This window comes from Indicator indicator, chromosome Z, assembly GCF_027791375.1.
Source record: "Indicator indicator isolate 239-I01 chromosome Z, UM_Iind_1.1, whole genome shotgun sequence".
Classification (NCBI taxonomy): domain Eukaryota; kingdom Metazoa; phylum Chordata; class Aves; order Piciformes; family Indicatoridae; genus Indicator; species Indicator indicator.
In genome coordinates this window covers 49,913,635-49,927,458 of record NC_072053.1, presented here as the reverse complement: position 1 = coordinate 49,927,458, position 13,824 = coordinate 49,913,635, and the positions used below count along the sequence as shown (strand labels likewise).

General features: G+C 37.8%; 1 protein-coding gene across 1 annotated transcript in view; it reads right to left on the bottom strand.

Annotated features, from left to right (window-relative positions):
- VPS13A (vacuolar protein sorting 13 homolog A) overlaps positions 1-13,824 on the bottom strand; it is a 102,317-nt gene that overhangs the window by 19,130 nt on the left and 69,363 nt on the right. The window contains exons 55-62 of the mRNA XM_054397481.1: positions 11,185-11,338; positions 10,242-10,388; positions 9,586-9,667; positions 8,238-8,307; positions 7,646-7,751; positions 2,674-2,787; positions 314-459; positions 123-204 (exon numbers count right to left, since the gene is read on the bottom strand). Of these exons, the coding sequence (XP_054253456.1) occupies positions 123-204; positions 314-459; positions 2,674-2,787; positions 7,646-7,751; positions 8,238-8,307; positions 9,586-9,667; positions 10,242-10,388; positions 11,185-11,338 (901 nt within the window). The remainder of the gene's footprint in view (positions 1-122; positions 205-313; positions 460-2,673; positions 2,788-7,645; positions 7,752-8,237; positions 8,308-9,585; positions 9,668-10,241; positions 10,389-11,184; positions 11,339-13,824) is intronic.

Genomic DNA, 13,824 nt, shown 5'->3' with positions numbered 1-13,824 from the left:
CCACTGAAATAAAGGCAATAGAATTCTGAAAATAATGTCATTTATTTTCATAGAACCCAAGCACACAGTAGTTCTTTGCAAAATATAAATTTACTAAAATCTTGAAATGTACTAATTCTAACCTGTTTTGAATAATGTCTTGTAACTGCTGACTTGAGCTGTTGTGTAGTACAAAAGTGGTAACTGAGTTCAAAGAATGCCAACCTAAACAAATAAAAAAGGTAAGTCATTAGGCAGAGCAAAATAAAATCTGACATATGCAATATTGGTTTGATTTTTGGAATTAAACTTTACAACCATATACATAACCTACTTAAAGACAACATCTTGTACATCCGTGAGGGTGGCACCTATACTCTTCAGCAGGAGATTCAAGGACTGAAGTGGTATCAATTCATTCTTTCTTTCTTCTTTGTTACTATCTTCTCCGCCCGTACTGAGTGAAAAGCTTAAGTGTAACTAAAGGATAAACATGAAATTGGGAAATAACATGGTTGGTTATTAGAAGTATTATATTTCTATCTTTACAGTTTTCTAGATGATTTAAAAATTGAGATAAGACTTTTCTAATCTTGACTGAAATCAGACTGATTTCATATCAGAAAACATAAATACATTACATAGGCCAATTAAAAACCACTGACGTTTGACATCAAAGTGAACTACTGCAAGCACCTTTAAGAAAACAAGAACATGAAAACGCTTATGTTTTCACATAAGGTCTTTATTTCAGCTATAATTTAGTTTATTAGCTTGTTCCCAAAACATTGATTCTGTAACTAATACCCAAAATCAAAGCAGACTGAAAATGTTAACACAGCATGGTGTCCAAGCATGAATGAAAAAGAAAAGCCTGAAAATTAGCAATTAACACACATTTCACAGGTGCTAAATATACACTGGAATGTGTTTACAAGAAAACCCTCACCTGTGCAGAACTGAATTAATAAAAGCACTTATTTCAGAAATTAAAGTGACAGTCTCAAAACTGTGGAGGATTCTTTGCAGTCGCGGGCACCTCGACTATGTGGTAATGACCAACCCACGCTACAAGGCCTGTGAAGTCTAGCAGCCTGAGCAAGACTGAGCAGTACTGTGAGCAGTAAACAACTTGACCTTGGCTTATCCTTGAACACCGATAAGAGAAACTTAGATGGCTGATGGAAGAGGCAGAATGTGGAACTGATATTTAGCAGTAGGGGAACTTATACTTAGCAGCAGGAACTTGTTAACCACAAGCTTGAAGCTATGCAACTAACTGTGACCTTTAAGAATGTATAAAAATGAGCTGTGGAATCATTAAAGTGAGAGCTATACATCCATCATATTGGTGTCTGTCATAGTCTCCATTGTGTCTCTCCCGACACAAAACAGAGAATTGCTCAAAGGCTTCTATAGCGTTCAAGTATGTTCAGCAGTTTTCAAAATGACGTAAAAAGAAATTATGTCTGTTTCTGATTAGCTCATTTCAAAAATACATAGATCGTCTTGCAGAATCATTGACTTAATTTACAACCCTGTATTGACTTTGTAACTGTTAAAGCCTAATCTTAGACTGATATTCTGTCCTATCTCCTCCATGTAATTTTTCTTGTCAAATATGACAGAGTACACTCAAAAAATCAACTTTTGTTTACTTCTTACAAATTGTTATCATAACACATAAAAGGCATTTTATGTTTGTGAAGTTCTGAACAGTTCTTGTTAATAAAAGAACTGGAGGCATACCTACAAAAACCTAAATGCAGACAACCTGAAACAGTTATTAAGAATACTTGGAATGAGTTAGGCTCTTTATATAAAGCTAGCCAAGCATTTCCCAGCATTACCTGTTATAATAGCAGACTGTTTCTAACATCTTACCAGATACTGTAAAGAGGTCAAACTCAAACTGTTCTTTGATCTGTTTCCCCTGGAATGGAGGGGAAATTCTCTTATTAAAACTGCTATAGAGCCTACAATTACCATCACAGCTTTCACAATGACTGTCAGCTATTCAATAATCAAATCAGTCAGGCAAAACAAAGACTAGAAAGATAAAAATGCATCAGAGTTAGATTTGGACAAAAAGGCTGTTGTTTCCATGTAAGTATGCCATGCTATTCAACAGCTGTACCTGAATGTTTATGGGAATGGAGAAATAGCAAAAAAAAAAAAAAATCAAAACTGCTTTTCTACTCAGTAAGTAATGAAAAAGCAGAAAGTGTCATTGCACAGTAATGCTGTCTCTATGTATTTTCTAGAATCATAGAATCAGTCAGGGTTGAAAGGGACCACAAGGATCATATAGTTCCAACCCCCTTGCCATGGGCAGGGACACCTCACACTAGATCAGGCTGGCCAGAGCCTAGAAATGACCTAATTCCCCAATCCACACCACAGAGTCTGCATACAAACTATAGCATTTTGGAAGGATCTCCTAAATAACAATCAGTTAAAAAGAATTAATGTATATGAAGAAAATCATGGATAGGAATGAAACAATGAAAATTTAAAGTAAATATTAATGTAGACCCCATGTAAATTAATGATAACAATGAAAGCACTTTTCTAGGACGTATTTATTTTTGATCACTTCTTTGCATCTTCATTTCCAGCATCTACTAACTTGCAGAAGGCAAACAATTTTTCAGTTCAAGAGCAAATACAGCCTGTACTATGAAAAGGGCATACCTTAATGGGAGAAATATGAAAGTATTCATATAAGCTGATTTGTGATGTGTCCATTGATGACACGCTCATCAGTTCTTCTTGAAGAGATTCTACATCCTTTTTGAAAAGTTCTAGCTGTGAATACATTTAAAAACAAGTCTTTCAAGAGTAAATAAAACCACTATTCATTTGCTACTGAGATGCAATACACTGACTAAAGTGCTTGTAGTTTGCTGATCTCATTTTTCACTGAGAGTCAACATTTTAGACCACTTTAGTTTGCTCTAAACATATATAAAACATATATAAAAACATATAAAAAGGCAATCTAACATACATCTATTTAACAGCAGAGAGTATTCTAAAAAAATAAATCCATTTTTATGAAAGTTCAAGTATCAAATATTTTCAAAGTAGAGTTGGGGCAATTTTTACCTGGATCAAACAAAGGGAATACATATATATCCTTCTGAAAACCTAAGAAGGTGCTGAGGTTTTTAAATATAGAGACTAAGGACTATTTTCCTGTATATAGAAACCAGACTTTAATATACTCTGAGAAGATCTCCATCTAGCCCTTCTCTCTTTTCTCCTTCCAAAGACATAGTTCCTTTACAACAGTTTTTGTAAAATTTTTCGTACATTGGCCAGAATTTTAAATAACAACATCTCTAAACATCAAGAATGAAAAGGCTCAACCAGTCAAAGAGAATGAAGTTTCAAGTGAAAATAATGTGAGAGGTCCTTTCAGAACAGTAAACCTTGCTATTTAACCAATCAGAACAGTCACATACTAAATACTAAGTTGGGATTATGTCTTACAATTCCACTAAAAATGAAAGCACAGAAGAGGGCCTTCTATATTCAGCTCACAATGCTTGGGGGAAGAAAAGAATAAAATATGGCTTTTTATTTTTGACTAAACAACTGTGCACTGAAAATTAACATTATTTTTCAAATTACCACAATAATCTAGAATCCACAGGTATTGCCTGTTATTGAAAAATAACAGACTGTAATGACCTAGCCCACTGCTAGGAACCACTAGTTTGGACTACTTCCTCATAGGAAAATAACAGCAACATTTCAGAAACAATTCTAAAATAACATTACTAATGTTCACTAGTAATTAAAGCAGCATCACTACTGTTCACCTGCTTTAAGGAACCTCAAATTTCCTTACAAGTCACCACTACACTCACTCTTCTTCTGAGCAACCAGATGACCAGGCCCAGTCGAGTGACTGCCATTGCAACCAGTCAGTCCCAGTGGCAGACCAGGAAATCAGCGTTTTGTTTGTTTTTTTTTTAATTCATCGACAATGTGGGCTTTCTGTAACCAGGAAGCTCAGAAGCAGGCAGCCCCCAGCCGGGTTCTGGTTTCCCTTGTGAGGGAGGCAGGGACAGGCGTGGGCCAAGCCCCAGACACTGCAGGCTATTTGAACACCCAAGAAGCAAGGCTGAGCAAGGGTAAGTCAGACAGGTGTGTCCTGGCAGCCTGCAAAGTCAGTTGCCTGAAGAGATCCAGCCATGGTTACAACTCAGCCAAAGGCTGTTGTTAGGAAAACTGTGAATACCCAGAGGCCACACACAAAGATGTAGGCCCCTGGCTGCAGAGAGTGCTGGAGCCTGGCACTTGCAATGGAGGGTGGTGGAGACAACATCTATGTTAGGTGTTAACAGGGGAATTATCTGCTCATCCTGGTGGCTGAGCTGAAGGAAGAACTGATAAAATAAAAGACTATAAGGGAACCATGCTCGGTGGATCCCTCTAGCAGAGGGAGGTGACCCAAGAAAGAGAGGGGAATGGATACAAGTCCCTGTTAGAAGAGGCAAGGGAAACGCCTCCTGGGCCCCCTCACTCTCTCAGTTGCCCTTACACAACAAGTATGGGGCACTGAAAGTTGAGGGTAAGGCAAATGAGAATTCAGAAGAGACACCATCTGGGGAGTTGCCTAAAGCAAATCAGTCTCCCCTTTGTATTAGGGCTTATGGGCTTAAAAAGAAAAAAAAGAGGAGGGTAATTGTTATTGGTGATTCCCTTCTGAGGGGAACCAAGGGAATATGTTGGCCAGATCCTTCCCACAGGAAAGTCTGCTGCCTCCCTAGGGCCCAGGTCAGAGATGTTACCAGAAGGCTGCCTAGCCTAGTACAACCCTCTAATTACTATCCCTTAGAGGGAGAGTAATCCCTCTAAGTAATCCCTTAGAGGGATAGTAATCAGATAGTAATCCGGTGTATACCTAGACAAATCCTGGAATGTCTAGGCATGATTCCCCACCCCCCCACACTTTCTCCTGCAGGAGTCAGGGTACCATGGAAAAAGGGACAAAAGGACAGGCACCAACAAGTCTGGTAAACAAGCCTCCTTCTGGGGTAGGAGCACATGTACTGGCCACTGCTGATCCCCCACCAGGCCTCTGTTTCTGCCTTTTATGGCCACAGTCTGGCAGAGTCTCTTTTCATTGGGTAACTGTTTGCTGGCTTCAGTTGCCCTATTGGCCCAATTGAATCTTGGGCAAGTGATAAATACAGGCCGACCTCTAGTCACCTTGCCTTGCCTGCTTGGACCTGCCTTGCTTTAATGTGCCTTGCCCGGACTCCCTTGCCTTGAGTTGCCTTGCCTCAAGTTGCCTGGTCCAAAGCCTGGGATAGAAGCTACAAGCCTCCTCACTGCAAGCTTGAGAAGCCATAAGCCTTAGGATCCAAGCCTCACTTCCCCTTGCAACTAAAAATTTTGCTATGCCTCAGTTTACCCAGGAAGATGCAAGAGATCTTCACAAAAACCGTATCATATTGCCTGCCGTCCTGCTAGAGCCAGACCAGCATCGAAGACCATGTGGCATTCCTGCCAGCACCCAGCTGTGCTTGGCACACGAGAGCGCCCCCTAGAGCCTCAACGCCTAATACAGCAGCAGCACCCCCCTATTTGGGGTAGAACACTTCATGCATAATTAATTCATTGACTCCTTGGTTTCACAGTTCTTGTCGAGTCTCCCATGCCATGGTCGAGAGCCAGTTTGTGCCAGGAGATTCTTTCTGTTATTCCTCCCAGTTTGCTTAAAAGTGTTAAAATTTGTTATATTTGCCTAAATATTGTACATTCCCCCTGTAAATATATATTCCAACCATATGTTGAAACTATTTAATCTGGGTTTGGCCATTTTTCATATTAATTAAAAATTGTTAATTTTTTATTAATATTCATAATCATATTAATTTTTATAAATCTATAAATTCTGTAACAGGGGGCTCTGGTGATTTTTCATCAATTCCCTTAGTGGCAGGAAGGAATACTGAAAGGAACAGGAAATCGTGCATGATTAAGAAGTGACTCAGAGGCTGGTGCCACCAACAGAATTTTGGGTCTTTTGATCTTGGGGAACTTTATATGACATCAAGTCTGCTAGCAGCATCTGTCTCAGAGAGGGGAAAAGATCCTGACACATGAGTTGGTAGGGCCCACTGAAGGCCTTTAAACCAGGCTCAAAGGAGATGAGCCTAAGGACAGCCTTCAGTCTGCCATTTCACTTGAGGTGGGAGACAATGATAATATCAAGATTATCTGTCACAAGTGGCAGGAAGACACACCAGGGTTGGAAGGATGGGGTGATAGTAAGGGCCTTCAACCTGTTGCCCTGAAGCATGCTTTGAACACTGCAGCAAAGGCAAGGCCTTACAAAGGCAAGCCAGGGGTCTCTGAGGTAATAGGAGACAGGAAGGTAGCTCCCACGAAATGCCTTGGGGGAACAGTGGAGTATCACTCTAAGAAGATGACATGGCCAGCAGCACAGCTGATACGCCTCTACACCAATGCATGCAACATGGACAACAAACTGGAGGAGCTGGAAGCTACCCTGATACAGGAAAGCTATGACATAGTGGCAATTATTAAAAGGGACCTACAAGGTCATCTAGTCCAACCTCCCCTGCAGGGGCATCCTCAACTAGATCAAGTTTCCCAGAGTCCTGCTGAGCCACACCTTGAATATCTCCAGGGATGGGGTCTCAACCACCACCCTGGACAACCCGTTCCAGTGTTCCACCACCCTCATGGGAAAGAACTTGTTCCTAACATCCAGTCTAAATCTCCTCTTCTCTAATTTCAAACCATTGCCCTTTGTCCTATCATTACAGGCCTTTGTAAACAGTCTCTCTCCATCCTTCTTGTAGGCCCCTTTCAGTAAGACAATACCTTTCAGTGCCCCATCAAAAAGGGCCTCTACTCAACCAAGAAGATTCTTTTGTTTTGTTAATCCTGAAAAACTGTCTCCTGTGTTGCTTTACAGCAGTATCTGAAATTTTCATTATTTTTCTCAAGCAGGCTGCCTCGCACTAAATTTTACTGTATTTCATTTCTATTATTCCTACATACAAAACCTTTTTCTTTTCTCTCTACAGTAACTCAATTCCCTCCCACTGCCCTCTCCTCTCCACTTGGTATCAACGTAAAAACTATATCATCCTATTTTATAATTTTACATAGAATTACCAAAACTGCTTTAATTTCTAACTAATTTCCCTCTCCATTCCTTTCACATTCTCCTGCTTTTGTGTGTAGACAAGTTTAATTGGTTTCCTGGTCAAGATTTTCCTTCTTAAAATTCTGTTAAAATTTCTTATATTTTTAAACAAGACATTTAAACATTGGAGAAAGACAATTGTTTTCACTTCTTTCCTGTCTTGGGTTCTTAATCCTTTCAGCATTAGTAAGACCAAAATGTATGCAACAGTATTAGTTTTATTCTTCCAAGAAGGCATTAAATGAGGGTTAAAGTTTGCTGTTTGGCAGTAAAAAAAAAAAATACCTCACAGCTAAAAAAAAAAAAACCCAAACTTTTCTTAAAAACCTCACAGCTTCATATTAGTCTCAGACATAAAAATTGATCATTGTTACAGCCACAGAAGACCAAGTTATTTTTTCTTTATTTAAATACAATTTAAATAATTACAAACTTAAAACCTATTAACATTTAAAAAAATAAAAGTTCTACCTCTTGGTCACTTGGCACATCAGTCTGTGTAAAGAATTCAACCAGTGCATACAGGAAGCCAAGATCTAATCTGAGATCCATTTCTTGTATCAAGACCTTAAAATACCTACATACGAAACAAAAAAATCACAGTTTTAAGGTGTTTTACAAAATCACGTAACATACAAAACTTGATCGTATTTAGGCCACTTATGTACTGACTGCAGGTGTGACTTTTTGTTGGTTATTTTTGAGGGGTTTGCCATTACTGGTGAAAAAAATGCTTACCACAGCAGTATAAGATAAATTTCCTGTAACAAGAAATATTTTAATCAAGTACAGTATACAGTACTGTTAAACATGTTTTAGGTTTTTTCTTTCTAAATTAAAGACTAAAAATCCTAAAAAGATGCCTTAGAAAGACGTTTAAAAATCCCTGCTTTGGTCTGCAATTACACAAACGAAGGGAGCTGAGTTTACCTCTCTTTAAGTGCTTTTATCTTTCCAAAAGTGAGTTGGTGTAAAATTCTTTTACATTATATTTGCCCCTATAATAATTTCAAGTTTAAACACAATCAATAGCAAAAGAAATGCAACATGTCAAAATACTTACTTAATATGAGATATCTGTGAATGTCCAGCAGTTCTCATGACAATACTGACATCAGTGAATGGTTTTGGTGCTATGAAGTTGTAAAATAAAAAGAATCAGCATAGAATTTTGTATGATATACATACCATTGTATTTTTATTATGAAAATGTCATATACGTTCAGGATTTTCTGAATCCTGTAAATCAGGATTGCATAATGGGCATGACTGGCAAACAGCTAAGTCAGGAAAAAGAGAAGGAAAAGAAAGGAAAAGGAAAACAAAGATGAAATGGAATACTAAATTCTATCTCACTGACCTCTGAAATTGTAGCATTTTTACTTAAAAGCAAACTAATAAAAACTGACTTACAAGACAACACAATTTCTCTAGGTGTGGAATAAGAATTTTCAACGGCTGACACAAAAAACATAACCTAAACAAAAAAGAATTCTGCATATTTATATGCTGTAGTTTGAAATTCACCATATCTAGAACAAATACCTGACATCTATGCAAAAATTACAAGCAGTATTCTTTATCTCAATCTAGAATCCCTCCTGAGTTTACTCTGGTCTTCCAAGTGACTTTTCCCTGAATGAGATAATGGAAGAGTGCAGTTCATCACATAGCATATTGACATGGAGCTCTACACCACTGCAATTGAGATGTTGGGAGGCTACACACAAAACAAGCAAAACACAATTTGCCCCCTACAGAGCTCATAAATGGTGCAAATTTTGAGTTTAGACTAGCCCTGGCACGCATTTATTTTCTTACTGATTATTTCAGATAGCTCACTAGGTCGTCTATTGCATGCAAGCAAGCAAATGAAAAATTTAACAACATGGTTAAGATAAACGATTTATTTGTGGCAGGTAAAGAAAAATCAGATGCTAAACATGAAAAGTGAATCCTCACTGTAGCCAAACTCCAAATGCAAGTAATAAAGAAACAGTGCAACAGATTCACTACAATCAAGATAAACAACAATTTGATCTTATTTTAAGTAGGCAACTCTCCCCAGTTTTAGTGGTGGTCTGAATGCAGCTGCCAAAAGCCCGTTTTAAACTTGATCCAAATACAACTTTCATGTTATGCTCTCCAAAAAGCACTGAAAAAGTGTGTCAAAAAGATGTGCTTAAACGTTATGATATTGGTGGATGAATGTAATTTTGTTTTCTTCTGACTCTTAACTGTTTAAATTATTTTCTATATATCTCCTTTTTAGAAAAAATTGCTTCCTTATCTGTGTTGTCTGTAGTCAGTAATCTTAGAGAATTTATCTGATAAAAGTGACACAGTTAACTTCAGTTCAAGCAATTTATTCTGTCATTTTAGAAGGATTATGTTAAACTAGAACAACAAACCTGAATCCAAGGTGATGGACTTTGGAGGTTTAATAGGATAGAACACAAAGGGAAATATGGCTCCAGGAATCTGGTTTTGTATCTAATGGGGGTAATGACAGGACAAGGCGCAGCACATTAGCTTTTCAATAGTGAAATATATTAAAATTAGGACACACACAAGAACTATGAACACTACTTGTAGCATTCCATTAATTCAAAAGGAGAAGAAAGCAAGCTGCTATTGTGGTTCAAAATATTCTTATTTTCAAAATTATATCATTCAATTCAAACAACCCAGAAAAGCTTCTCTAAATTGGTTTTAATAAATGGTTTACATAATTTTTACAAAGGATTTGGTTTTAAAACATGAACATATGTAAGGCAATAAATTGTACCTATTTTTAGCTGGTTGTAAAGAAAAGCCACAGGAAAAAGCATGGAAGGTGAATGGTAAATGTTTTTCCTGAACAGTCATAGCTGACTGGGTTTTCTTTCTGGAAGCATTTAAGTAGTACTTCCAAAGATTGAGAAGCATTGATTGAGAAGCACTGATGTAAAAATCAATGAACATAATTAAATTAAAAACATGACAAATCCCAGCAATTCTGAAATTAAATCCAACTTTCAATAAAAGTTGCTTTTTAAATAACTCACTGTTTCTTGAAAAATCTCACCTGTATCCTGTAAATTTGAATTCTGAAAGACTTCTGATGTGCAGATGAACTGTACTCTACTTTTAAAGCTGGCAGATAATTCCTTCTGATAGGAATTTCATTTGGTTGTTGAATTTTCATGTTCATTCCATTAGGAGTTAAACATACCTATTGTATTATTAAAGAAAATTTTACCTGTGTGTTTCAAAAGACTGCCTATAAAACACTTTAAAATTTGCACTGTTAATTAAAACTGCAAAATTAACTGTAAAGGTTTTGTAGCTTTTAAGTCAGATAACCTCAAATAAATTTCAATAGAATTAAAACTACAACGTATTGCATTACTTGGAGGATTACTAGCATTTAATACACAGCTTTCTAGAGAAATGGTAGAGCAGCATAAAACTATCTATGACCAAAATAAAAATTGGCTCATTTGCCTGTTCCATGCTCATTTGCCTAGAAGACAATTTTAATCAATTTATTTACAGACAAGGGCAACATTTTGAGCATAATGTGTTTTTATATTTTACAGTAATTTCTAGAATTATTTTTTCATACCTATGTTGTTGAATGACACAGTTGTATTATCCCACTTCAAAAGTACAGGATTTTGTGCTACCAACCAACCCAAAACTAATACCATTTCCTCTCCCCCCTATTACAAAACAACTAAATGCAAAGCTACTGCAAAGCAGCTTTATGCATTCTTAGTACCAGGACCTGCAAAAATATTACACTTCAATTTCAGTTAGCTTCTACAAAAAGTTTCTAATGTTTATGGATCATTTCCAATGACTTTTTTTTTTTTCTAGACAGTGATAAAGAAGAGTTTTCAAATGGATTAGGTAAGTCAATCATCTCAATTTTCTCTGGAAGCTTCTTAAATGTGTCAATTTTGATACCTTTGACCCTTTTCCTGTGTATATGTATAAACAATAGAATAGAGAAATATCAATATTACCAGAACATTTGACTCCAACTCAATAATCTTATTTTCTGAAGGAGTTAGCTCACTGTACTCTTTGAATTCTTGTTCTAATTTATCCGTCTGCTTAACACTCATTGGTCTCCATCTTGATTTCTTCTTGGGTTTTGTCTCCCAAACCACATCAGAACTTCGAAAACAAAACAAAAGACCAGGAAAGAAGGTTTAGCTGCTTCAAAACTTTTCGCTAACCATAATATGCTTTTCAATAGGCTATGTAATGAGAAACCATAAAGCACTAGTGTAATAAATGTGACCCAAATCACCCACTGCGTTCTTGGTAACAAGGGGAAGCCAATCTCCCCAATACAAAGCAAAAAAAGAAAACTCAAATGCAAGTTTGTGTAACTCCCCACTTTGATGAAGATGGGTATGTAAGGATACTTAGTCAAGAAGCTCACTTTCAACAGTACTGCCATCCATCATTCTACAATCTCAACGTAGTTTTCTGCATGTACTCCTGCATGTATTTTGGCACAGCTGAATTTACTGGAAATGGAAAACTTTCAGTCAAGACAAAATGCCTCCTGAACTACCTCTTGTATTTGATATCTAGTTTCATTTATACAGGAAGAGTGAAGAAGGAACAATGATTTTGTTTTACAAGAGTCCTCTACTGATTTTTGGGTGAGTGTCTTCTTGGGTTGTTTTGTTTTGTTTTTTTTTTTTGTCTTGCAAAATCAGTTACTTTCTTTTGTATCTTACAACAAAATGAATAATCATCCTTAAAGGGAACACTCAGGATTTAAGAGGAGAAGAATACAACAGACTACTGACTACAAATGACTGCTTGCAAAAAAACCTTGGTTGAGATCTCAACACTACTTTAACAGAGTGTTTCCACCGTCTAGATAGTTACCAGATCTCCATTTCTCAGGTGAAGGCAAGGTCTGGGATTTTCTTTGTGAATTACGGGTATGAATACTTAAAGTATACATGCATGTGAAGTACTGGCTTATTTGTTTTGCAGTGCAATGCAAAGAATTAATCAACAGGAAAAAAATAGGAAAGGGGAAAAAAAAGCCACCAAACCACACTATAGCAACCTCACACCTATGAAAATACAGAAGCCTGCAACGATATATACAAGTGTGCTTTCAGCATTCTAAGGCACCCCCATTTGAATATACAACAGCATGCATTTCTTAAGCATTACATTGTTTATTTTCTGCCTCCATCCCAACCGTTATAGGAAAACATTTAAAATATTAGATCCTTGGAGTCACCATTTCTCAACTGAAACTAAAAAGAACTACAAGTTCCTAATGCATCAATATTTTCAACATAGAATGCAGTATCTTAGATAACCAGAAGGTCTACCCCGGCCTCAAGGCTGAAAACTATGTACTCAACTCCCTCCCTGAAATGTTTATATACCAATGCATGCAGCATGGACAATAAACAGGAGGAGCTGGAAGCCATTGTACCATAAGGAGACTACAATATAGCAGCTATCACTGAAACCTGGTGGGATGACTCCCACAATTGGAGTGCTGCAATTGATAGGTACCAACTTTTCAGAAGGGATAGGCAAGGAAGAAGTGGTGGAGTGGCCTTCTACATTAGGGAGACATATGAAACCATGCAAATTAATGGAGGTGATGATAGGGTTGAGTCCTTATGGGTAAGAATCAGGAGTAAGGCCAGCAAGAGTGATATTGTAGTGGAAATTTGTTATAGACCACCCAACCGGAATGAAGAGGTAGATGAATTTAAAAGCAGCTGAGAGAGGTTTCACAATCACTACCCCATGTTCTTGTGGGAGACTTCAACTTTGCAGATATCTGCTAGGAATACAATACAGCGGGGAGACAACAGTCCTGGAGGTTCCTGGAGTGTGTGGAGGATAACTTCCTGACACAACTGGTGAGGGACCCAACCAGGGAAGGTGCCCTTCTGGACCTGCTTCTTTTGAACAGGGAAGAACTTGTCAGGGAAGTAAAGGCTGGATACCATCTAGGGATCAGCAATCATGAGACGATTGAGTTCTCTATCCTTGGGGAAACAAGGAGAGGTGTTAGTAAAACCACCATCTTGAACTTCCAGAGGACAAACTTTGGCCTGTTCAGGAGACTGATTGACAAAGTCCCTTGGGAGGCCACTCTGAAGGATATGGAGTCCAGGAAGGCTGGACATATTTCTAGAGGGAAGGCACAGGTGCAGGCTGTCCCTGTGTGTCGGAAAACAAGTCAACAAGGAAGGCATCTATCTGGCCTGGCTCAATAGGGACCTTTGGCTGGGCCTCAAGAACAAAAGGAGAATCTATGGCCTTTGGAAGAGAGGACAGGTCTCTCACCAGGACTATAAAGATAGAGTGAAGCTATGCAGGGAGAAAATTAGGAGAGACAAAGAACAGCTAGAGCTCAACCTAGCTACAGCCAGTAAGGATAATAAAAAAATCTTTCTATAAATTCATTAACAACAACAGGAGGACTAGGGAAAATCTCCATCCTTTATTGGATGCAGAGGGAAACATAGTGACTAAGAATGAGGAGAAGGCTCAGGTGCCCAATGCCTACTTTGCCTCAGTCTTTAGCACTAGAACCAGCAGTTCTCTGGACACCGAGTTTAATGAACTAGGAGTCAGAGAGGGGAATCAGAATGAGGTTATCACAA